The 25,269-nt window shown below is 42.0% G+C and overlaps 5 protein-coding genes across 17 annotated transcripts in view; 3 read left to right on the forward strand and 2 right to left on the reverse strand.

Moving 5' to 3' along the window:
* Positions 1-558: 558 nt before the first annotated feature.
* On the reverse strand, positions 559-5,820 carry LOC131884392 (translation initiation factor eIF-2B subunit delta-like). 6 transcript variants are annotated; one of them, XM_059232158.1, is made up of 9 exons: positions 5,660-5,820; positions 5,546-5,595; positions 4,936-5,348; positions 3,373-3,624; positions 3,033-3,285; positions 2,653-2,960; positions 1,878-2,058; positions 1,626-1,806; positions 559-846 (listed from the first exon to the last, which is right to left on the reverse strand). In XM_059232158.1, exons 2-9 carry the CDS (start codon positions 5,552-5,554, stop codon positions 635-637), a joined length of 1,809 nt encoding a protein of 602 aa, XP_059088141.1. In that variant the 5' UTR covers positions 5,555-5,595; positions 5,660-5,820; the 3' UTR covers positions 559-634. The 6 variants fall into 6 exon arrangements, with proteins under 6 accessions (XP_059088141.1, XP_059088139.1, XP_059088142.1 ...); XM_059232156.1 differs by having other exon boundaries at positions 4,936-5,351; XM_059232159.1 differs by having other exon boundaries at positions 5,656-5,820.
* A 624-nt stretch (positions 5,821-6,444) lies between these two features.
* LOC131883450 (uncharacterized) lies at positions 6,445-7,991 on the forward strand. Of its 2 annotated transcripts, none has more exons than XM_059230924.1 (5): positions 6,445-6,557; positions 7,043-7,185; positions 7,252-7,488; positions 7,559-7,620; positions 7,692-7,991. In XM_059230924.1, exons 1-5 carry the CDS (start codon positions 6,550-6,552, stop codon positions 7,866-7,868), a joined length of 627 nt encoding a protein of 208 aa, XP_059086907.1. In that variant the 5' UTR covers positions 6,445-6,549; the 3' UTR covers positions 7,869-7,991. The 2 variants fall into 2 exon arrangements, with proteins under 2 accessions (XP_059086907.1, XP_059086909.1); XM_059230926.1 differs by having other exon boundaries at positions 6,496-6,645.
* Positions 7,931-11,118, reverse strand: LOC131883448 (prolyl endopeptidase FAP-like). Its single transcript, XM_059230922.1, has one exon. It carries the CDS (start codon positions 10,667-10,669, stop codon positions 8,084-8,086), a length of 2,586 nt encoding a protein of 861 aa, XP_059086905.1. The 5' UTR covers positions 10,670-11,118; the 3' UTR covers positions 7,931-8,083.
* An 82-nt stretch (positions 11,119-11,200) lies between these two features.
* Positions 11,201-13,768, forward strand: LOC131883449 (uncharacterized). Its single transcript, XM_059230923.1, has 2 exons — positions 11,201-11,666; positions 11,735-13,768. Exon 2 carries the CDS (start codon positions 11,956-11,958, stop codon positions 13,705-13,707), a length of 1,752 nt encoding a protein of 583 aa, XP_059086906.1. The 5' UTR covers positions 11,201-11,666; positions 11,735-11,955; the 3' UTR covers positions 13,708-13,768.
* Positions 13,769-19,040: 5,272 nt separating this feature from the next.
* The window catches only part of LOC131884098 (uncharacterized), a 123,192-nt gene continuing 116,963 nt past the window's right edge, over positions 19,041-25,269 (forward strand). For 4 of the 7 annotated variants that reach the window (XM_059231746.1, XM_059231748.1, XM_059231743.1 and 1 more), the window contains exons 1-5: positions 19,041-19,282; positions 20,026-20,219; positions 21,694-21,884; positions 22,218-22,466; positions 22,839-23,036. In XM_059231746.1, the coding sequence (XP_059087729.1) occupies positions 19,245-19,282; positions 20,026-20,219; positions 21,694-21,884; positions 22,218-22,466; positions 22,839-23,036 (870 nt within the window). In that variant the 5' untranslated portion in view covers positions 19,041-19,244. The remainder of the gene's footprint in view (positions 19,283-20,025; positions 20,220-21,693; positions 21,885-22,217; positions 22,467-22,838; positions 23,037-25,269) is intronic. The other 3 variants (XM_059231741.1, XM_059231742.1, XM_059231747.1) reach the window with 2 other exon arrangements.

Raw genomic sequence — 25,269 nt, forward strand, 5'->3', positions numbered from 1 at the left:
GGTTCTCCAGGACTTTGGACGAGTGTCTCAAGGCCAATGTGGCGGTGTTCTCGGGGTTGAAGGAGAACGTGTCGTCGTCATCCATGAGTTGGCGCTCGATCTCCTCGTCATATTGAGCGGCCTTGGGTAGGAGGAATTCTTCGTCGGAGCCCTCCTCCGAATCATCTCCTATGTAAAACATCTTGAAGAGGTTGGAGGGGGTAGATAAGGTATGTTGCTTCACCTTGAACAGACGCTCGACTGACAATTGATCTAATCTGGAGACGCTCCCAACAACCATGATTGGTCAACCCTTGTCCCTGAGGAAGAAGGGTGTAGGGTTGGAAGGGGGTCGTTTATATTCCACCCTCGCACTACTACTCAGAACGTCACAGCTGAAAATGTTACACTCGCAGTAGAGATCACTAGTCGAGTCGAAGACCTAGTTTTGGGCGGCGACGACCAATGTTGCGATGTCCCCCCCTCAATTGATACCCCATTAATGGCAATTATTCGCGGCAAAGTTAGAGGTAGATCGCGTCGATCGTGGTCACTTAGTGACAAAGATTTGCGTTGCTGTAGGATTTCTTTTTTATTCTTTCTCCAACAACCTCCCATAACAAGGATCAATTAAACAATGGAAAACTGGCTGTGCTCAAGTAGCCACGTGGTCGATGTTCTTCAATCTGAGGATGACAGGCACAGATGTGGTGGGAATGACCGATACTTCGGAGATGATGGCATCTACCAGGGTTGGGGGGGTGACGTCATAAGTCAGATTCAGGAGTGTCAACGAGTTCAAATCCCGCCAATCCTCCAAAGGGGTGAAAGAAGGCCGGCCTGTGTCCACCAAATCATCGGGATCACCTGCAAGCAGAATCATGTATGGATTCAGAAATACAGATTTGCCCCGTCGGTCTAAATTCTTCATAACAACTGCCAATTTTTATCAGGATGGGGTTCTATTTCTGAAGGGTTGGGATTGAGTTGAAAACGATCTGAGCTAGGAATTCGAACAATCTATTGCCTTGAGGAAAGAACACCGCTCATTTCACTCGCTTTTGATTTTGGTTGATCTACCTTGAGTTTAATACATTTTATATATATTCTCACATCAGCTGTTTTGAAAACAGAACTTTGTCAATATACTTTGGATTAAAAAAATGCGTTTCCTCTTGGATTTGGCTGACATTATGCTTCATCAAGAGCATTTTTTGTTTCTAGAAGTCATTTTCTTTGTCATTAGAGGCAAAACTGGGTCAAACTTGAATCGTACTGTCCATTTCTTGCGTTCAAAAGTCAATAGAGAAAACGCGCCGATCCCATGGTGTAAATCTTTATACATATTTGAGCTAGGTTTTAAACACTCTTATACAAAGAATGCATGTAAATATCAGAAGAATACTACCCATAAGGCATCTCATATTAGCGATCAACCACCTTTGTGGCAGCTACCAAACATCTAAAAGCTGGTCGTTGTCATCGAATTGAACTTAATACCCTTTTTGGTAAAAAAGAGGGAGCCCAGGGCTACATATGTTCCTTACTTGTCCCAAACATATTTTGAGTCAGATCATTAATCATTAATAAATCCATGTAGGACTGAATCTATTCGATTATGATGGCCATTCAAACAATCATTTTACCCAGTTCGTTGAAGACAAACGAGTCAGTTTGGACACGCTCCGAAAACTTGTAGGTCTCACAGCAGACCAACACGGGCACATTGAAGCCCTTGGCCACCAAAGCAACTTGCGAGGTTCCCACTCTGGACATCACGCTGCCATTGGCCAAGACAGCGTAGGCACCCAAAAGGACTTTGGTCACCTAAATGAATGAAATAAGCAGAGCTGTGATTGTGCGAATCACCAGTAAGTACAGGGTTCAATCCTTCCTACCTCAGGCATCATGTATGGAACTGACGTTATTTGAACGTAAGTGCAATTGATTCCAGCATTCACCAAGTGTCGGACCATCTCACGACCTTCGTATTTGGGTCGACCATCCACGACTATGACTCGAATCTTGAGTTTTGATTCTTGAACAGCATCAATTAAAACAGTTCGGAGAAGTGAGGAGCTGGAATTAAGTAATAGTGTATATGTATACCAACGAGTGATTTCTTCATCTATTGTAGGGAACTCGCTCCTATGGTTTGAGTAGATTACTGTTCCATTTTGAGAGCCCAATTGCAAAAGCGAGCTGAAAAATGTCTCGTTTTTAGAAAATGATATTTACGCAAAAAAATCATAACATTTGGGGACACTTTTAGGCTTGCAACTGTAAGGACGGGTAGATCATCTGCTTTTAATTTTGCTCCTCTTGGGGTTGATTCCTGGGCTTGCGCCTTTGAGGTATCTATTTACAATACATCGAAGCAATATCAATTTTGGGGTTTCAGTGTAAAGTTGAACTGAAGTGGTCAGAATGATGGGACAAATTTGATTTCCGACCATATAACCTACATTAGAAAGTCATCTTATTTTGAACTGAGACAAGCTACAAGGGACGCTCCCAATCAAATGTATCTTGTTTGAATTATGGATTGCTACCTTCACCTTCAGACTTATACTAAAATGAACTTCAACCTTTCAAATTTCAGCCATGAAACTAGAAACCTTTGAACTTAATTGCGGGGCGAATATTGATAGCATTCCATGAGACCAAAGTTACCATCCATAGATCATAATGACATCTCCATTGCGGATTTTTTCTCGAGCTGTGATCGAAATTTGCTTGGCAGCCAGAACGATATTTTCATGCACGTAGTTGTCGATTGAATCCAAAAGCTGCTCCTTGGCCTCGTCCTCGGGCAAACTGGGATCTAAAGCATTGATCTTGGTCTTCAAGAATCGAATAGCATTGCCCATAGACAAAGATAGCGGGCGGCATTGTCGGAGAAACGTGATGTATGGTTTAATACGAGAATCCAAATCTCGAGGCAGGTCTTTGTGTGGTGGAGTCGAATAATCACGGATAACCTAACAAGAGCGACAAGACAAACCACTAATCTTTAACTCAAAACTTTCCGCGGAGAATGCGATTGAACCCACCTTGGACATGGCGTTCATGAGAGCCACGCAGCGAGCATTGGAACCGGTGATGATGCCTTCAGAATATCGCAGACCGAGCTCCAAAATGGCTGAATGAATCACTCCCCCAACAACCGGGATTTCACGAGTCATGCTCAACTCTCGCTCATATTGGTGAAGATGCGAGAACAAGACCACTTTTCTTTGTGCTTTGACTCGGGCGGGGATTTGAGCCGATTGTAATTTCTTCTGGACCTTCTTTTCCACACTTTGCCTGAAAGATTCCGATTCCAAATTGTTCCTTCAAACTGATTGGGTTCATGGAGGCAAATGAGCGATGCTCTATAGGTCTGACACATACCTATCTGCTTGCATGTCGTCAGGAACTCGTTGAACTTTTGATTTAGTGATGCTCGGTTGGGATTGGATTTGGGGCTTGTTCCCACGAGAAGCTACGCCCTTCTTGGACGAATCGGCCCCTTCAGGTTTGGCACCCGCCAACTTGGCGGCCCTTTGCGCTTCTTGTTTGGCCCGTCTTTCCGCTTTCAATTCGGCCTTGGTCTTTCCGCCATCCACAGGTTTCGTTTCTTGAGCCACGGCTAACTCAAGTGTCCTAAGAAATGAAACATTGCCATAATGGTTCGTAGGGCACACATAAAGCTAATAATCCAATACTTCACTTGATATAGGCAGAATGCCAACACATACTTAAAAAGGATCTTTGTTCTCACAAGTATAACACAAAACAGAGCTTGGTGGTAAAAAAAACAAGCTCATATTCTAAAGTATAAGAATTTAGACGTTTCCAACTTACTGCATCATGGCAGTCAATTAAATTTTTGATATTCTTTCTATGCAAGTATGAAAAATTAAAGAATTGATATCTGAATTTCAGCAACGAGTCCGTATGCAGGATGGCCAGGTTTTCTTTGTCCGATAATGCTAGCTCGAGTAAAGCCGGTGTAATAATGCTACTTGTTCAAGAAAAAAACTGCTCATCCTGACAAGCGTATGAAGCAACAAATACTAATGCAAAGATGGTCATGGTAGGTACTGAATTTGAACTAAATTTAAATTGGATTTAAAAAATCAGCAAATTAAAAGCAGAAAAACAAGAAAGTGGGGCTGGAAACAGAGTTAAAAATCCAAGAGAATAGCTTCATGTGATCGGCATATTAACAAATCTAACTCCCTTTGCGCTAGAAAAAAGCTAGAAACAGTTTTTTAAATCGAGTCATGGCTTCATAACTGATTCAGCTGACTGGTAGATTAAGTTGCAACCCAACAGAATAAAGTTTGTAGAAAGGTCATGTGCCCTCTATTGAAATATCTTTTCGAAGAATGCAATATAAAATTGATGGCTGTCTGAAACTCATCAAAGTAGATCAGAGTTGCATCAAAATGATGCAAAAATCACAAGATATATAGTTGAAATCAAATGCTGAACCACAACCAAGCATATCAATTCCTATATTTCCTTTCGTTGGCACACCATTATCCTTCATTGTATGCAGGGCATGAGTTGTTCCTCAAAGGGCTGAATGACTACTTTGGAGTAAAGTCAATCGGGATTACATTTTAATTGGCGGTAATTGAGTTTAGAAAAAATCAAGAGGATTGTACTCCATTTTGGCGATTTATCTTTTCCGGATTCGGATTATGAAAATTCAGATCGGATCGGATTGGGACACTGTCGTAAACAATGCACAACTCTTAGGTCGACGATACCTAGGAAGAATGAAAATCCACTCCGAACTTGATAGCCCATGGGTTTTCGTTTGTGAAAGAAGCAAGAGCATAAAAAACCGACCTCTTGTTAACAATTTCCTTTGGTTGATTTGTCGCGGGTGCAATTAATTTACAGAATACTTCAACCATCCTTTGGAGGGTCGCTGAACTGGTAACAAATGGACTGATATCTTACCCTGAATTGGCCGAAATCTTAGAGTCCTGCGGACTATCGGCTTTGGCCGGAATCTGTTTGTTGACCTTGGCCGCTTTCTGGGCCTCTCTTTGGGCCAAGATCTGGGCTTTGGACTTATCCTCATTTTTGGGGGGCGTCGCTGGGCGCTTTGCCTGGGAATCAGAAGGCTTGACGCCCGACTTTTTCGCGGCTTTGGCGGCCTTTTTTGCCTCTCGCTCGGCCAAAATCTCCTCCTTGGTCTTCTCGACCTTCTTATCACTCATGATGGGTTCCTTTTCGAGCGGGCTTTCAATGCGACTTTCAGATTGAACACTATTAGAGTCTGGTTCCACTTTTACCACCGTCTTCGATTTCTCCGCTTCGGTTGAATCAGTGCTAAGCGGCTGACCTTTCCCCTGGGCTGCCTTCTTCTTCTTCTGCAAAAAAAATCGAAATCAGAGTGTAGAAACATATCATATTCCAGAGTTATTCATCTCAAAGCAGATAAGCTATGGTAAATGTTAGGACAGGGCAATCATTTCCACAACACATTTCAAACAACCTGAATTGAACTAAGAGATCAATCATCTTTCTATTAGTTTGGGAGTCTAACTATAAAGCATGTACTGACCTTGGCCATGTCGTTTCTTTCTTGTGATCACACAAGAAGGAAATCGAAGGCTGCATACAGAAAGAAAAACTGACGAATTAATGTTGACGAGAAACCATACGAATCTTTACCTACAAAGATGAGACTCTTATTCAAGAGATGGTGTGGTTTTTAGCAAATAGGAAACCAAGATGAACGAGATATTTGACGATTTATTATTCACTCTGTTTCATTTTTTTCATTTCTTTTTATTTCACATTGGCCAGTGTTGTTGACTTGAAGGCAGGGTGGCGAAAAGGAGAGGCAATTGCCTCATTGAGCTTATTCCAGGGATGGGATTGAACAGAAAAATGATCAGGAGATACCAATTTTCATGTTATTAGCAGCGTGTCTAAAACCTATTGGTTAGCCTTAGACTGTGACCTTTTTTATTGTTACGTAAAACCAAGGTTATTGGAATATGCTGGAGTCTTTATTTCTTCAGTCGTCTGGAAATTTATGTTTTGAAAATTTATTTGATCTTACCAGTATGTCTCTGGCAATTTTTCCACTACACTCTATGTACAGTAAATAAATGAATATTATTATTACAACATACCATTACAATCACACAAATGATAAGATCTTTGACGCACACTTGTAACACGAAACAATATGCCAATTTCATATGAATTATTGTCGTTAATATGGCTTGGCCCTGTTTTACAAACATACCTGATCCCCAGATACATAGATGGAAAACGAATGTCCATTGTGATACATTTTGTGCTCATCAATCCAAGGCAAAGGCCGAGCGAGAATGTAAAAAAATGAACACATTACATAAATCGAGAAATCATCTAACATTAAAAACTTCAAATATTGCTTGGAGTGGTTTTGCATCAGTGGCTCATTTTCCCGCCTTGGCTCGCTTCCAAGTACTCAACCTCAATTCCCAAATTTCGGTAAGCTGATTGTTCTGCACGTATGGAGTGAACTTTGCAAATACCTGAACCATGAGATGAGTTGGCCGTTCCTAAAGGCAAATGTCCAGGTACAAGTAACATCTTTTAGTGTCACTCTTACCGCCTCTCTTGGTTCATAAGCACAAACTCATGGGAAGCTCAGAGACACAAAAAAAGGTTCGACAATTTAAGGAGCAACCCCCTTGTCAGTCTCTTTTTTCATGCTTTTAACTTAATCTGCTATGCAAAGTGCGTGTGTAATATGTCCAAAGCAAAAGAGAAATGCCACTTTAATGTTTGCATGACAAGGCTGAAGCGTCGGCTGAAAGGTCCTTCGAGACCACCAATCAAAGGAAGTGTGTGCTTTCAATCGTGCCGGTCCAACCATCGTCAGTCATCATTGACTTATTCACTCACGGGAGTGCTAAATCATGCTAAGGCACTCTCTCATTTAAATCCAGCTCATATCTCCCTTTGCGTACAGTCAATGGTTGCAAGTGCTCTTGATACCACCCATCTGTATTAGCCTATCTGCCAAGATTATTCTCCACTTGTGTGACTTCATTCTTTGTAGAAAGCAAATCTCGACCATGAGTGGATCTAGCAAGAGTATCCTCGTGTTCCTGGGCTCGACTCGGGATGGTCGGCAAGGTCTTCGTTTGGCCAGAATGTTCATGTCACATTTGAGTGAACACGGGCTGGTCCCAACATTGATTGGTATGATTTCTCGATTCAGGGTTGGAGGTTCTGGCTTACCATAATTTTGGTCTCTCTCGAATCCAGACCCATTAGAGATCAATGCCCCGCTTTTGACCAATCCGATTCATTTCATGCCGGATCAAAGTGCTGCTCCCGAATGGTTGAAGAAACTAGACCAGCAGATCAAGGAAGCAGTCGGATTTGTGTTTGTGTGCCCGGAATACAATGCCACTGTTGCTCCGGCCTTGACCAATCTCATTGATTACTTTCCACCTGCATCTTATCGGCACAAACCGGCCTCAATCGCCACCTATTCCATGGGTAAGAATAATACCCTACGTATACTAATATCTATGGGCCAGTGTCTGGTTATATTTATTTGCCATTGTAGGAACCATGGGCGGGTGCCGCGCTCGAGTGGCACTACTTCCAGTCCTTGGTGAAGTGGGAATGGTAAGCACTAAAATATGAAGAAAACAAATGCAAGCTATAACTTCGATTTACAATGTCTTTTGATTCCATAGTTTGCATTGCCAACAAGTCTCATGATTCCAACCATTCAGAATGCGGAGATTGCTGACGATGGCGCTACGACTAATGAGAGAGTCATCTCCAAAGTTACTCAGATTTGTAAGGAAATGGATTGGTATGTGGGAGCTCTACAATCTCAAAAGGCCGCCACAACAGGTTATCCAAATTAAGAGATAGATCTACTAGCATGAGAACCCAATGACGACACCAACCCAGCACAAAAACCAATAGGAACGGAGCAATGCTTGTATATTAACATGCACTTTTTTGGCCAATAAAATCATATTTTGTGACATGGTTTGTGAGCGAATTTGGCTAGGAGAGGTTGGACAGCGGAGCATAATTAGATTGCATTTCTTGTAAACATAACAATATCATGAGGTTGTCATTTACGGATACTTCGATCCTTTTCTCTGAAGCAATCGTTGATCAAGAAATCCGTGATGGAATGGTACAGGTGTTCTCTGTAGTCGTTGATGGAATGATCTTGGTCGGTGTACGATTGTTGTCGAAACAAAATATCCTTATCCTCCAAGGCTTGACTGATCAACAAAGACTGTTGATAGTGAACATTATCGTCGTCAGTGCCATGAATTAAGTAAAATGACTTGTTCCTAAGGTTGTCCAACTTGCCAAACACGCGGCTTTCGTTGTAACCTTGGCGGTTCTCTTGGGGAAGGCCCATGTACCGTTCGGTGTAATAGGTGTCATAGAGAAGCCAATCCGCCACCGGTGCCACAGAGATCCCGCAATCGAACATGTTCTCGGTATCACTAGCTAATGTGGTCAAGGACAGGAACCCTCCATATGACCAGCCCCAGATGGCAGTTCGTTCAGCATCGATGTATTGGAGGTTATTTTGGAGGTATCTTGTGACATCTTGGATCGTGGTCACTTCCACCGTTCCAAACTGATGGTACATTGAGAACCTCCACTTATCACCTTGCCCGGCCGTACCCATTGGGTCAATGATCGTATATATGAATTCCTTACTACCAGCCAAGTAGGTCTGGTATTCAAATTGGTTGAAAGAAAGATCCACGTGTTGGCTACCGGGTCCGCCATAAATGTAAACCAGCATTGGATATTCACGCGTTGGATCAAATCCTGGGGGAAGGTACATCTTCACTTGAGCTTTCAGCTCTGAGCCGGAGATTGGCACTTCCATATGCTGAATGGTGGGCAACTCCACACCCTTCATGCGTCGTTCCACTTTATAATTATCGTCATAGACCATGAGCATTTCGTTGGTTGAAGTACGGTGAATGCAACTGTACGGTGTTCCCGGTCCACGACAATTCATGACAAAGTACGCGCCCTCGTTACTCATGGAAATCGAGAACTTCTCACAAGGACGTTTGTGAAGCTCGTCCGTGGTGTTAAAACTACATGACATGCATTGCGGATCGAGATCATTATTGCTCAAATTGGGACTCGGGAGGCGGTACATGTGCTCAGATCCAGGGAGATCCTCGGCTACAGCCATGAAATAGATGTATCCATCTTTGGACCATTTGGCGATGTCGGTCACATCGGCGTCTCTTTGAGTAAGAAAGGTTCTTTTTTGGTCGGAAACTAGCATCACTTGTCTATATCGATGCTTAGAAGACGGTTTGGACAAGATGGTGACGAAATCGGGAACAGGACTCTTTTCAGGGGTCCATAGTGGATCAAAATAGAGCGTGTACTTGAACTCGATCCAGCCCTCTTTCTCCTCATTAGCGAAGATCTCGATACAATCAGCTTCGCCCTCGGTTTGACACAGACTGACCACGGTGACGTTTTGAACACGGTTCATCCATTGAACGGCAAAGTGATGATCGTCCACGAACTTCACCCTTGAGAAATGAACCTCTTGGCCTTTCAGTGACTTTGGTGGCTTGATGAGTTTGGTATCACATGGTCCTTGATCGAAATTACACATCCACAGGGTAACAATGGGGTTTTTATTGCCAACCTTTGGGTAGGCCAAATCTTTGATTAATGGGTACTGTTCGACATGTTCAAGCGTGCCGTACGACTGAAGAAGATAAATTTCCACCTCAGTGTCGTCAAATGAACCCCAAACCAATTTCTTGCCGTCAGGCGCCCACCAAATCGCATTACTCTCCTCAAACACCTCTTCTTCAAAGACCCAATCTGGGATACCATTGAAAATCTTCCCGTCTTCGCCGTTCGTAGTCAGCTTGACATCCTGTCCCAAAGCGGTGGGACGGTAGTAGATGTTGTTTTCTCGGTCAACGTATACAATCCCATTCCCAGTGGGCGCAAAACTTGCTTGTCGAATCAGGAAAGGCCTTTTCCCGTTGTAATCAGCCGGCTCCAGTTTGTTTTGAGTAGTGGAGACGCGTCCATCTCTCAAGGGCATTATGATGAATTCTGCAATTGAGGATCGCCGGTAAACCCGACTCGGGTTGGTTTTGAGCAACAAGTACTTCCTATCAACAGACAAATAATAATCGTACACCCTGTAATGATTCATTAGCGAACTAGACATAAGCTTCTTGGAAGTCAAGGTCTCCACGTCAAAGATCTGAAGTCCATCATAGAAGTTCTCCAACATGAACTCTTTGTCACTGATCCAAGTGGCATTGAAGTCCGGATAGTTGGTGGGCACAAATCGGCTTTGTATGAAATCTTGGTACTTGACACGGTTCTCGGACTTGATCTCGGACGGATGTCTCGAAGTGCCGGATGCCGACGAGAAGCTCTTGGGCAATCGCTTGAGGGCACTGGACACCATCTCCTTCTGCCTGGAGCTCAGGGCAATGATCAGAATCACCACGAGAGCCAGGAGAGCCACTCCGATGAGAGTCCGGCGTTTCCTTTTCCGGTACTTGTCATTGGCAGACAGCATGCCGGGCTCGTCAATGTGCACACTTGAGCCTGAATTGACACCCCGGATCTCTGATACGGAGCCATTGAGGTCACCGTAACTGAAGAGGCCTCGAGCACGGGAGAAAAACGCCATTTTCAATCTGGCTCAAGTGGTCTGATGGTCCAGATGACACCCACACTCCCCCAAGGTTTTCACAAAGATCAGCGAACCAACGTTTAGTCACTCTCGATTCTAGGACTCGGTCTTCCGTACTTCACTTCACCAACTGAGATGCTTTCAATTCACTTGTTCAGCAATGGTTGATGTCATTTCATGCTTGGCTTGAGAACGGCTGCGCTAAATGCGGTAGCATTAATTCTTCATCCCTTGATATGAGCCCAATATGAAGATACTCTCCAAAGGTTAAAGGGGGCTAAAAGTCAGCACCGCCTATCAATTCAGTCGCCCTTCTTGAAGGTCTTTTATGTTCTGATCTTGTGACATTTACTCAGCTGGATAAACACCAAATCATCACCTTATCCCATGGTACGAGTTCCCTCCGAACTACCTTTTGCTACACTTATCGTGTCTGTGACCGTACGCACAGATTCTGATAGCTGCTGCCGCCACCACCTTTGGATTTGTTCTGGCACGACTGGTTGGTTGGTTGGTTGGTTGGTTGGATTTGGTCTTTGGTTGATCGGTAACCTGCTCAGTTGGTGGTTGTGTGGCAATCAGCACCAGTTTGCCTATGAACCTGTGTACGGGACTTTGCTCTATGCGTTCTACCATACCCGTCTACATTGATTCGTACGTACAGTGCGTACCTACCTCGTCCGAAAAGCCAACGTCTTATGATGATGCACGTGTTCAAGAATAGATCAACTATTTCCAACGATTTGCCTTCAGCATTAGTATTGTACAGTCCCTTGTCGAATATGCAGCACTTGGTGTTGTTTTGATATACCAGGTGAACTGCTTATGGCGTAGCAGCAATCGACGGTGAAACACCATCTCAAGGCCAAGTAACTCGTACGTCTCATGGTGTTCCACCGTCACGTTGAGGGTTTCTCTGTACGCTCCATAATTCGGCAAGCTAAAGCGATGCTTTAATTTGGTGGCGTATTGTCACTTTGGGTCAAATGGGAAGGTTGTGATGAAATAATACAAAGACTAAACAAAAATATTCCTGTTCAACATTTTTTCTCTTTGGCTTAGGGTATTGAAGACAGTTCCTTCCCTCAGGATGTTTCCAATATTGGATTATCGAATCCCAATATGGTTGAGCGTTTTCCAAGATAATAACTCCTCCAATATTGGACCGGTGAACAACGGGTCGCTCGCAAAACGAGTATCACATTCAATAGAAGAGACACTGTGAAGTCATGGGGCTAATCTAAATCAACCGGCAAGACGTGACAAGAGATTTTCTTTAACCCATGAATAAAACGAGCGAAGCAAATAAAACCCTGACCAAGTTTAACACGGATTTGATTTTAATTCAATCGAAGGAAGGGGAATGTATCCATGATCTATCATTAATGTGTTGGATCGCTTCGATTGAAAAATGGAGGAACCTGCTATTTCAAATACCTTTATTCCCTCAGTGTTTCTGTTCCTTCACGAGTGGAACACCGTTGAGGATTTGGAGAATGAACGGGAGGGCGAGCCTCCATTTGAAGCCTGGACCTCGACGGAGAAGTAACTGCGACATGGAAACTTTCACTCGTAAATATTCTCAACATGACCAACGACAATTGTGCTTCAACGAGGCCTTGACGAACTTCTTGATTTGTGACTGCATTTCACCCGAAATCCTGGAGGGTGAAGGCTTTCAGAGGCTGATCGAAGAGTTGGATCCAAAGTTAAGAATTCCAATCTCCGACATGAAGAAGAAAGTCCTAGGGGTTGAATTCCAGATCCAAAAAAGGGTCGAGGCTCTTCTTCAAGAGGCCAGAGAGAAGGCATTGAGTGTTGGAGTGTTACAAAAGTCCCTGCAGAGTCATATCGGGGCTCAAGAGGAAGTGGCCTTAGGACTGCAGTTCATTGACACTGACTTCAGACTAAAATCGTTGAGCTTACGATCGCATTTCAAAACGGACTTTGACTTCAACGAGGAGGTGAACCAATTGGAATTGCCTGATGACTGCCTAATATTCGGTGGGGACCAGTTTGACCCCCGATGGATGATTCCCAATCTGAAGGGCATCTTTGAGGAATCGCTGAGAGTGGCATGTGGGCATAAAGTATTGGATGGAGCAATGGCTAAAGGGCAGGATCTCATCAAAAATCTCACCCTAAAGAACAACGTACAAGCACATGTTGGTCTTCAATGCCACAAGATGGGCATTAAATGCCCCGTTTTCAACAACATCTCGGATCAAGATGACCACGTATTGATCATGAGCACCTTTGTCGCACTCGAGGGCCCCCTGAAGGTCCTTGAAATGTACGAAGAAGTCCATCCCTTGGTACCATGCCCAGCAGAATGGAGTTGCCTGAAGAGGATTGCGAACGTGTACAAAGAATTCATGAAACTTTTAAGTGGCTGGGAGGCCTGGCGAATGCTTACTACTCACAAAGTCATCCCAGAGGTTTACGATCTGTCGGCCAAGCTCCAAAGACAGTTGGTCGAGATCCAGGGCGATAACAACCCTTGTGTGGACGTCCTTCAGGCTCTCTTGGACACTCTGAATTGTCTTTTACCAAGATGTGGGAGCAAAGTGCCCGTCCTCGCCATTGGAAACCTCCTTGATCCACGATTTCATGGCGTTCATTTGGAACATCATGATTGCTTCGACGCAACGCGATCGATTCTTGAGGCAGAATGCGCCAACGCCAGGAACCTGAAGGCACCTTCCAGTTCAGCATTGGACTTACATTCACCTTCAAGTCCCTCGGAGATTTTGGTGAAACGCTTGAAACGTGAGCCGGAAACGGCGGATATTTGCTTGCAAGCGGAAATGGATCGGTACTTAGCCTTACCCGTCCTCAAGTGCAGTTCGACAGATCTCGACATTCTGAAATTCTGGAGACAAAACGAAATAATTCTGCCAAATTTGGCGCGAATGGCGCGGAAGTTTCTCGTGGTTCCAGTGATTCCAGTAACTCATCTCACCGCTGAGCAGCAAACTCCCAATTTCTCTACTATGAACTTTATCAAATCAAACTTCCAATCTCTACAATGTTAAGAAATGGTTTAGACAACAAATAAGTATAGAGTGACAATGCAAAAATATACCTCTTGTCCATGTTGCAGTTCAGCTCATTGTGGATCCTTCTTTTTTTCACACAAAGTGTGAAGTCTTAATACGTATTTTCCCGATGCTTTCAAAATTTAGCAAAGAATTTCAGTTCTTCTCCTTTTTTCACATTTATTCTTCCCCCAAGATCCTCGTTATCTATGGATTGCTCAAAGGCCAGCCGTCAGAGCATTTGACCCGCAACTTAAAGGGATCAAGGAACCCAATCTGAGGTCAGAAATATTTAGTGAAATGTGTTCGATTTCTAAGCCTCCTAGTCTACGATTTCCCAAATTGGGACGAATTGGGAATATTAGATCGAAATTGGGAATTAGATCAATTAAATACGCAATCAATAAGTTCAGAAAGATTTTCCTCTGGTCAATTAATATCAAGATATAATATGCAAGAGCCTCCTTTTGCCTCAAAAAGGCTTACTCTCTTCGGTAACTACAAACAGGTAGGGCTTCACAAAACTTCACAAATGGGGCCTGATATGAGCTAACGGATCTAAGTACAATGCGCAAACTGAGCCTCTATTCAAAAATTATAATATAATGAAATTAAAATACCTTTTCCAAACGAATTGTAATACAAGTATCAGAAGAATGATTTCTGTTGTAGGGTCCATAAAAACTTTAAAATTCCGTTTTCACATGTCATAAATCTAAGGGTAGATCAACGCATCTTCAAGGCACGAAAACGCCAACCTCAAAGATGATGAACAGTTTACCCTCATCTACATACCCTCATATTTAGACAAACAGAATTTTGATAGATCTCATGCCTAAGGAGAAAGAATTCAGAAACAAGTAACAGAAAAACCATATATTTCTTTGAAAGTGCATGTCCCCTAGTTCGTTGCTACACTTGCAGCAAAAGTATAAGCAAAATATAATCACTAGTCTGATCATAGTGCCGTAACGATTCAAAAAATTCTTTCGCTTTTTTATTTTTCCTCTACTGAAATGTCTATTTTTCCAACATCTTTATTAAAAGATTCAACATCAATAAGGGTAACCGCTCACTAATACGTCTTTTTAGACATGAGTGGTTCCCCGATGTCTTGTTTATTTTTCCATATTATCATTGATTTTACATCAATACAATGGGGTGGAAATAGACAAATACAAAACATAAAAGAAGCGCAATCAACCTTAGGAATAATACATAAATCTTTTCAGTGGGACTCTCCTTTTTCCTGTTATTCAATGTATGGAAAAAGAGCACCACGTATACGTAGTTTAAGGACAATATTAAAAACAATTTCAGAGTCCAAGAGATCCTGTGGTGTTCCGGCCCTTGGAAGACATTACCTGCATTAAAGGATTTCTTTAATGTCACAGATTCAAATTTTGAGAAGAATCTTACGCGTAACTCCAATATTTTATCCTTTCAAAAATCTCGCAACAGGCATTGTAACATGTTGTAGTGCAAACAACGGAAGTAAACGGAAATTCCTCTTGTTCACTAACAAAATAGCAGTTTCAGTTTCATTGGTCATATTTTTTTAAACTTCATTGTTTGTCCTTCAAGCGCTCTAGTACATTGCTTTTAGATTAAGAAAATCGATTGAATGTGGATAACAATTTGATTCCCCGCTGAGAAAAGCTTGTTATCTTTAGTTCTAATCTTCTTTTTGCAAAGTTATTCCATAAAGTATTTTAACCGCCATTTAACTCAAATCAAATTTCATCTTAAAAACTACCTGATGATTAGGATTTTTCTTTTTGCCTGTTACCTGAAAATTTGTTTGAAACCATTTCAAAAGCACAAAAATTATTGGTTTTTGATGAAATATTTAGCGTGGTTTTTCAATATGTTTTTAATTATTCTGCCCTTTTTCAATAAAATAATTGTTATTATGGAAGCAGATTTCAATTTCCCGGGCCACCTCCATTGAGCTCACCCCGTGTTTGCCGTCAGGAACTATAACCGGAAGTTACTGCAGTAAAAAATGTGTTTATGGAAGACCACAATAAAATTTAAGTGTCAATACTCAGCCCAATTCAATAAAAAAAAAATCGATATTACAAATCCAGGTACGTACATTGTCCACAGTTGAAACCGCGAAATACTGAATAATAGTTTACCCTAGCGGGTGTCAGATTGCCTTCTATGGATCTGGCATTGATATTTAAATATATCACTTTGAAAAGCTATTTTTTGTAGTGTCAACGTATCAGCAAATTCGGTGAGTTAGCTCAATGGAGCATGCAGTTTTAGCTAAAGCAGGCAAAAAATTAAATTTTATTCAATTGATGACAGTCTGAACAAAATCAGGTCAATTTGGGGGAAAATTTGTTGTGATCTTTTTGTCAAGTTCTTACCATTAGTCAACAAAATTCACGGCACGTTTTTCAAGAGCACATAATTCAAGTTCTCTCTTTTTGCACCAATATATATATCTTATCAAATTATCATTATTATATCTTTGGCTCAGTAAATTTTGTAGTAATCAGTGTAATTGCCAGACTCCAAAACTTCATTAATCAAATGATGAATAAGGTTCAAACTATCAATGTGGAAGCAAAATAAAAATAACGTACGCTCTATTCTAGTCAGTTTGCCCATGCTGGAATGTCGTCTTGGGAAAAAATTATTCGCCTAATATCACATTCTAAATTTGCTGATTTTTATAAAATCCCATGAAATATTCGTGATGAAATCATTCACGTTTCCATAATAAAGCCTTTCTATTTACGCATTATTTGCTTTGAAAGCAAAATCAACCTTTGCATGATTTCTTACATTTGTCAAACAATGTGCGCTGACTACTGTATGTGCATTGCTTGTGCGCTTGGGTGATGTTTTATGCAATTTTGCTATCGACAAAGACAACATCTCACTGCAAATTTGTGGCCGGGTCGAGACATCATCATTCGCCACCCTCAGGGCGGTAGTAACGGAATTATAAGTAAGGAAATTACAGCAATTCGTTCTTTTTTTCGAAAAAGGAACTGAAATCCCATTGCATTTTAAAATGCTGCAATTGTAATGACCTAAACGACAAAAAATTACTCGTTACTAGTTCCTTTTTCACGCTCCAGAGTGGCACTTAATTTTTCATGTCTCTCTTGGGAATTGAGGAAACTTGAAGCTTTTTGGCAATCTTAACAGAAATTTTCATTTTCTTCTATTTTCATATATCTTGAAGAAAGAAACTCAGGGCTGAAAATTGCGGTTGCTTGTTAAAAGCCTTTACAACAATGAACGTGTTTGTGGTTTCAAATCTTGTTACATTTGCTCTGCTTTATTGTTTATATCTTCTCATTCAAATTCCCTTCAATAATGAAGATATCTAATCAATACTGTCAAACATTATCATTTTTGACACGTTTTCGATGACGGTTTCAATTAACCAAACCCAAAACTTCCATAGGGAGGACACCGTGGTAGGAAGCAAATGTCATCATGGAAACCTATAAATCTACCAATAGTCCATTGAAAAATCTGTCGCAATTAATAATATTATTAACAATAATAACAACAAAAAATGAATAACAGCGAAAAAATAAACCGAAGCCAATAAATAAGTTTTTTTTTTCACGTTTGATGTTTCAAAAAGTAAAATTGAATTTGCAACGTAAGCCATTTTATAATGCCTTGGTTCAGGTTCAGGTTCGAAATCCCCACCCTGAATGTTTTTATTTTGGATTTTCAAAAATGCCTTTCGCCTCTCAAGTTCAAAATTTAAAAAAAGGTATGAGGCATGTTCCCCCCATAAGATTGATACTGTTTATGTAGTTCAAATTTGGATAAGAAATCATTTTTCTATTGAGTATTCCCATTGGCATTGCCAAACAAGCATGGCCAAGAATGGGAGTACTGCAGGGCTAATTTACATCACGCACTTCTAGAGATGTGGACTGTGAACGGAGGCCAAAATTTCGTACCTCCTGAGCCGTTCATCTTTTTCCAAATGACCACTTCATACGACCACAAGATCTGGTTAAATAGATGAACTTGGCCAAATTTGAGCCCAAATCTATGCTTGTGGAACTCAGGAGGTATGGTCAAAGTTATGTTGTAAACAACACATAAAATTCGAATTTTTGGCCCGCTCTTGATCAGTTACATAAGCTTTTGACAATATAGCTTTGAAATGATCCACTTTACAAGTAAATGATATAGAAATTGAATAGATCTACGTTTCTTACTTTATCCCTTTAAATCGAAAAGTGACCCAGGGTTGCTATGACCAGGAGCAGGCTGATTTGGCGGGAAGCTCGTTTGCAGTCCATATTTCTAGAAGTCCGTGCTTACATACATGCATACCGCACAATGATAGTTTCCACTTATCACTATAGGAGTCAAAATGGCAAATCTGTTAGTTACTAATGCTAAGCAAATAAACATTGTCAATGCTCATTAGCATAATATATTAGCAGGAAAATTTAAAAATGTAGTACCGCTGGAAACCAAAAAAATATAACGATTTTTCAACGTATGGTCTTGATGAGGCAAAACGCCTCAAATATTTGGCATCTAAATTTTTTGCATAAGTAATTGTAACGAGTAACGCCATTACATCTTTTGGCTAGCATCGGTCGTGTAAAGATTTACTCTTTTTGGCCAAAGTAATTGTAATTGTAACCGTTCCTTTTATTGAGGAACGACCAAAGCCGTGGCCACACCCTCTTTCGCCTTTTTACTGCACCCTCAAGCAGAATAAGAACAAACACAATCCTTCCCCCTCCCCTCGTCACTATATTCCTGAACAATCATCCTCCTCAAGCGTTAATCTTGCCAAGGCTCGCCAGAATGGATGGAAATTTACATCTGCAACATCACCAATGAGGACAGAATTTCGCCCCCTTTTTTGTGTCTCTGTCAGCCATTTGGGTCTCAGCGCGGATCCTTGAATACTCCTCGTTTACATAGGTGATGAGCGCGTGGTCACCGCAGAGCCTGCCAATGAGGAGATCTCCACCCAGCCAGAGATTGATAAAGAGTCAATTGCCAGCCTGGAACTCCTCTAACTCCATCCAAGACTCGATGAATTTGGCGACGACGACGACGTCCACCGCCACTGCCACCACCACCAGCACCACGACCAAGGAGGGAAGCACCCGTTCAAACAAGGAGGCCACACGAGCGTTGTCAAACACAGGGTTAGCTCCAACAAACTTCACAGCCAAATGACAAACTTTTAAGACTCTGTTTGAATAAATTTCATATATTTTTTAACTTGCAACACAAGTTCGAACAATTTGAAAGAATTTTGTAGCTAAACATACCTGATTTGTGGTCATTATTAGAGGATGAGAATGTGGTTTGTGAGGGTCAAGAGTGGTAACCCTGTGTACATATGATAGAGGCGAGCTGCAAAAGTTTCAGATTGCTCCAGTGGCAATTATAGTGCTTATAAACTAACTAAAGTGTGCGAATCTTGTGAATTTTGAAGACCTTTGACTAACTCCTGGATCGTGTTGATTAATCCTATTGTGTTTAATCGTGTTTAGAATGAGTGAAGAACTCTCAAAATGGACTATTTAAGTGTGCGCGGAATGGGCAAAGAAAGGTAAAAAAACCCTAATGCTCTTCTTAACTTGAGGGGCATTCAAGAAAACACAAGATTATGAGTTAGGACTTAGAACGATCCAGTTTTCCCTCTAAAGTACACATTGTCTGTGTTGCAATCCTTGAATTGACTCCTAATGATGGTGATTAGAATGATTTCCAGTCATGAGATTGTATTCCTGGAATAGGTGCTTTCTTCTCAAGTACATTGATTTTCTTGGATTGCAACAGGTGGTGAAATGCAGAAAATCTTGAAAAGTTGCATTGAAAGTTTGATCATACGATCGTATCGTGTCAAGAATTAAATATGGGCGTAAATGGGAGGAAATGAATGGTCAACCATTCGTCATAGGCCAGTACGTTCGTTGATTCACGTAGAAAGATTGCAAGAAAGAGGGAAGAACCTGTTGTTTGATTTGGCCATCGTTCTCAGACAGTTTCTTTCTTTTAGTCAATTTGGCGATAAGCCAAGTCAATTTGGGAATAGAGGGGTCTTATCTTCCATTCTTTAGTAGACCTTTTTTTTTTAAATCAAATCAAATAACAGCCGGCAGGCAAGTATCGAGTACATTCTAAACAGTACTTTCACTTGTCTGACGTTTAGTTGGCGTAGCAATGAAGTAAAACACGATGGTTGATAATAGTACGCAAGGCTTGTCCAAAACCAAATGACGAATTACCGGATTGACAAAGACAGATATAAACGGTTGAATTGAAGAGCAAATCAATGGCATTGTATTCCAGGATTCTGGTGGTAGCCAAAGAAAATGGAAGTTATGGCCTGACTCTATCCGGCGATAAACCCGTGTACGTTCAGACGGTGCGATCCAGTGGACCCGCATATCGAGCCGGTATCCGGGAGAATGACGTGATTATCCGCGTGAATGGAACAAGTGTCGTGGGATCTTTGCACGCAGAAGTGGTGGACATGATCCAAGGTAAGTTTGGAACCGGTAGAGGGGACCGATGATGGGAACGATTCCTGTTGGAGGCCGAAAAAAGCGCCATCTATGGAAAATTGAGGTCCGTGGGAAAACGAAAATGACTTTCAAGTGTGTAAAATCATACGGCAGATAATCAATGATTTATTGACAAGCAAGGTATTTGCCGCAAGGTAAACAGGCCATGGTTTAGATCTAAAACCTGTTCAACTCTACGTTGATTCTGATGAGTTGAATGTCTGGGCTTTAGGGTTATCTTGAGTTCATTGCTTTTGAGCCGGATACTTAAACGTGTTGAATTGATTCATAGATGAGTGATTTAGGTTGATGCATAAATTGCAGATTTCCATTAGCAGCTCAATTGAGTTTCAAAGCCGGAACGTGGACTATTAATTCTCAAAATAGTAAGGTGCACGGCATGGAAGAGATAAGCTCGATTATTTGTTTTGTGTACTCAACTGGATTCAGCTTTTGAGAGGTGATGATTTCCGTACCCTATCGGATCTTGTTTGGTAATTTTGATTCTGTCTATTTTGCAATATACTATTTCAAGCCTTCTCAATTTTTGCGTCTATGGCCATATATAGCTTTATTTTTTGACAGATTGTTTTTTTTGCTCTTTTATACGATTCCGATACTTGCTTATATTTTTGTCTGTTCCTTTGTAAGGGGGAAAAATCAGAAAAATCAGTCAAGTTTTTTTCAGTCATCCGAATTTAATTTTTTGAGTAAAAAAAAAGTTTAATGATATCACGAACTACGATGAGCAATCAAATACGACCCCTAATTTTGTTGTTTTCTTACCACTATTTCTTCGTTGGCAACTTTACATTGTACTTTCGTCTGTTGCAATCAAATATGCTCGGCATACGTTCAATATTCGATCCGTTTACCTTGTAAGAATGATGTTTTTCATCAATATTTACTACCCAGATCCTAATGAAAGCATTTGATTAGCATGTAAAACCTGAGAAATGATAATCCGAACCAAAAATATACAAGCAACAGAGCCTATCTAATAAAGAAAATGCCAAATAGGTCTTAAAAATATTGATTGTCCTCCACTATAGTCGATAAAACTCATAGAAGTAAGTAAGGCATGTTTCTCTAGAAAGTATCTTGTTTTGTCAGGGACACTCGAAGAAAATGAGTGTTCCGGCTTGAATACGATAAAGAATGTAATCCATGCAATAAGATATTTTTGACAGTGAAGGACTAGGTCCTAGAAACTCTCAAGAGGAGTGCAGATATTCGTGCTCAAATCCTCACCGAGGATCCACCTAACGCTTGTTTTTCTTGCTTTTGAAGTGGTGCCTCCATCCGTGATGGTGAAACCGTCCATTTTTTTCTTTCTTTGAAATGAAATTTCAAGACGATGCACTTGTCAAGGCCCAAGACCTATTCTTTTTCTTGAAATCTTGATGATTATAATGGCTTACATGTTAGTTGAATGCACGTATTTCGTTTTCAGGGCATGAGTCCGTGACTTTGAGTGTGGTCGATTCCACGAATCGAGCCAATGGGAATCTGGGATCTCCAATTAGCCCCAATAACAACAACCTCAGTCCTCGTGGATCTCAATTGAGCCTCAGCTCGTCACTCTCTTCTTTGAGCATTAGAGGAAATTCCAAAGAAAGGATCACTGCTCCAATCCCGGCCAACGTAAGATTTTCAACTTGAACGGTTTTGGGTGAGGCAGTTTGCACTGTCCTGGGATTAATCATCACTAAGTTTCTTATGGTTTCTTGGGCATTGTATTACTAATTATGGTATACTAGAAGAGTGTGCTCCCTGATATTAATCTTTTTTTAATCCATGATCGTGGGATGTGGCCTCGAAACTAGCTAGTCACATGGCAGAAATTTGACCATGTTCAGTGTTCATGAACTCGCCGACTTTAATGGAGCCTCTTTTGTTCCATTTTGTGACAAAAAGCTGGCCGTGCTTCCTCCTCAGTCATCGTTTCTTTCTTCGTTCATTAAATTTTCCTTCCAGCCGAGCGTTCTAAAACCTCCAAATAGTGGCAATTTGCCCCGAAAAACTTCTGCCAGTTCCATTTTGCGAAAGTTGAGTTTTGGTCGCTCAGATCGGGATGGCAATAGCAATAGTAGTGGCAATCAAGAGGCGGGTGGCAAACCCAGAAGCTGGTCCGAGCGTTGGAGCTTTGGAATTCATTCGACAGCGGGATGGCATGGAATTCCAGAGCCATCTCAATCTTCTCCTTGCCAATCACCTTGGTTGCATGTACGTTTTGGCCACGACCACTGACCCAATGATCTTCTTCGTATCTGTTCCACTCTTTTTACCCACAGATCTTGTTCCAGCTGTCTCGCAAATGCGCCTTAAAACGTGTCCCTTCTTACTTTGTGATTCCAACTCAATATTTCCATATATTCTTGACTATATAGATGAAATTCTTTTTTTCCAGTCTCTTTTGTTGCCTTTTTCCAAGCAGTGTCTAAGACCCTTCCTCACACTGTTTTGATTGCTTCTAGTTGTTGATTTTCGAAGGAAACGCTTAAAAGACCTGCCAACCTCGTAAATGGCCAATCTTTCGAAAAAAAACCCACCTGAGTTTGATTGGGAACCCACCACTGCATTGTATTCTTCTTCTAGACTGATGTTGTTCGACAGCTCCAGAACGATAAGATCCACACTGTGCATTTAATGGTTGAACAAGAGCAAAGAAATGTGGACCAACTTCGACAGGATTTGGTCCGACACTTCACACGGAAGCGACAGACGGATCTGGATCTAGCCACCAAACGATTGGACAAGCTTAAGGGCAAGCTGGAGAATTTGAAGAGACAAACGGTACGTACTGCTTAAGAGTAAGGTGCAGGTTATCAGGGGGAGTGCTTAATGGTACGAACAGGAAATATCGAGCCTTGAAAGGCGATTGACGTGCATTTAAGGGAAACTTTCTCATGAATGGCTGGCTGCGTCTTGGTCGTGACCGGCCCTCTTTGACCCAAGTTTGAGTGTCTTCAATGGGCGAGTGAATGGCAATATCATCAGATTTTCATTTCCCGCCTGATGATCCAAGTTTTGAGGTGATTGGAACGCATCAGAAGACGTTTCTCCAGGTCGAGGAAGTAACAGAAGGAAGGAGAAGGAAGGACGGAAGGAAGGAGGGAAGGAAGGAGGGGGAGGAGAAGACGACGCTGACGAGGACGATGAAAAACGCGAAGGAGATGAAGGTCGAGCGAGGCTGATAAAAACCAATTTGAGAAGTAGTCATCAACATTCAACACGGTCTTCGCTGCATCCTCTCTATGAGCTGAAAGGTGGGCCGGAAAGAGATGAAAAAACCTCATAAAACCATTTGCCGCAATTTCTCATCTCATTCTCGATCGTATCGTAAACGCCATTTTCCATTCAGTCCATGCTCAACTCCCGACCAAACGAGATCAGCAAACCCACCTTGACCATGCTCGAGCTAGCCAGACCGGAATAAGAATTGTGAACACGGAGAAGGACTCTTCGCATCCGAGCAGAGCAATCCGCCAGCTGATCTACCAGCCAGCCAGCCAGCCAGCCAGCCAACCAACCGCAAAAAAGCTCGTTCCAAACTTGATCCAAGTCCAATTTAGGCGGGACAAGGTATTCCCAATGAAGGGGATGTCTGCCATTACATACTGTACGTTATAGAGCGTGTGGGTGGGCGGATAAGGAGAGCTATGGAACGCGAGAAAAGGACGAGACCAGAGGGATGGGGACGAGCATGGCTGGGACCTCGTCTGGTATTGACCCTCATAAAAGTGAGCCTTTAGGGGCCCACTTTTGGGCAATGCCCGACGACGACGACGTCGGCGGTGTTGTCGAGAGAGCGAGAAGATGGCAAGATGGCAAGTTCGAGAGGGAAGAAATTGAGCCTCGTTTTCCTGCTTCCGTCCCCCCACTCCACTCATTCGTACGTGAAACGTGGAAAAAATGTTGACATAGTGCATGAACGGAGGTGGCAATTGTTCCATCCTTGGGACCCACGCCCACCCCGAATGAGGAGAGACCATAGATCTTGCCAAGTCTCCAATCATCCACATAATTCACTGATCAATCGCGATCGAAGAACAGTTCAAAGAATCAGCGAACTTGACCATCGAAACCAGAGAAGAGAAAAAGAATAAGGCCTCTCTCTCTCTCTCTCCTTCTGTCTTTGTCCTAACCATGAGGAGATAAGGAAGAGTGTGTCTCTCCTTCAGGAGGGCGTTGAAGCCCATAGCCCATCGCCCGTCGAAGGCTCTCAGACGATGCACTGCTACCAAAATTTTGGCCTCAGGCTCAACTCGTTATTGAACCGTTCCAGGGACTTAAAGATTGGGAAATTTGATAGCGCTCGTCGAAGCAAAAATGATTAAATCCAGCATGTACCACGACTTGGAGTCTGTGGTATGTGGGCCCTTTTCATTCGATTAGTTGAAATTCAAATCCACATGCCCTGCACAGGCTTGAGTGGAACGCCCATGAGGCTCTTAGAAATCCAATTTCGTCGATTCGTATGGAGGCTGTCGCATCATATCAGCCTTTCTGCTGGTTTAGAGTGGATGTTTTGTGAGAAACCTAGCCTTCCTGTGTAGAAGGCCCTAGGGAAGCAAAGGCTTTGATTTCAATGTCTTTCTAACACAGCAAGGCCAGGACGAGCGATACTGGCGAATTCCTCGCCCAGTGACACTCGTGGTCAATTTAAATGTGTTTTATCATGGATCATGTCTGGTCCTAAAGAGTTGGGGTTGGGTCCACAAAAAAGTGACCGGTCCATCTTTGTCGGCCATTTGTCATCGTTCCCCCCAGATGGATAGCTACAAGGAGAAGACCCTCAAATACAGAGAAAGAGAGATGAAAAGAGGATAGAGTGAGTGAGAGTGAAGAGTCTCAATTTTCGCTGGAAGTACTGCAAACCAAGCGGTCAAAAAGAAAAAGAACACTTCATTTCAAACACTGGTGAGAATCTCTGTCAAGAGCTAAGCCTCGAACCCCGCCTTTTTCTCGGCCATCACATTCCTTTTTTTGTAAATACAGTCGAAGTCAATTGGGAATCTAATTTGAT

This window comes from Tigriopus californicus, chromosome 7 (genome assembly GCF_007210705.1).
Source record: "Tigriopus californicus strain San Diego chromosome 7, Tcal_SD_v2.1, whole genome shotgun sequence".
NCBI lineage: Eukaryota > Metazoa > Arthropoda > Copepoda > Harpacticoida > Harpacticidae > Tigriopus > Tigriopus californicus.

Excerpts from the sequence above, each read along its gene's own strand:
- LOC131883448 (XM_059230922.1), bottom strand. The coding sequence starts at position 10,669 with ATGGCGTTTTTCTCCCGTGCTCGAGGCCTCTTCAGTTACGGTGACCTC.
- LOC131884392 (XM_059232156.1), bottom strand. Across the intron at positions 2,059-2,652 it reads GTCATTATGATCTATGGATG|CTCCTCACTTCTCCGAACTG; the intron begins GTAACTTTGGTC and ends ACTTAATTCCAG. Across the intron at positions 847-1,625 it reads GTTTGTCTTCAACGAACTGG|GTGATCCCGATGATTTGGTG; the intron begins GTAAAATGATTG and ends TTCTGCTTGCAG.
- LOC131883449 (XM_059230923.1), top strand. The coding sequence starts at position 11,956 with ATGAATAAAACGAGCGAAGCAAATAAAACCCTGACCAAGTTTAACACG.
- LOC131883450 (XM_059230924.1), top strand. Across the intron at positions 7,186-7,251 it reads GCTGGTCCCAACATTGATTG|ACCCATTAGAGATCAATGCC; the intron begins GTATGATTTCTC and ends TCTCGAATCCAG. Across the intron at positions 7,621-7,691 it reads TCCTTGGTGAAGTGGGAATG|TTTGCATTGCCAACAAGTCT; the intron begins GTAAGCACTAAA and ends TTGATTCCATAG.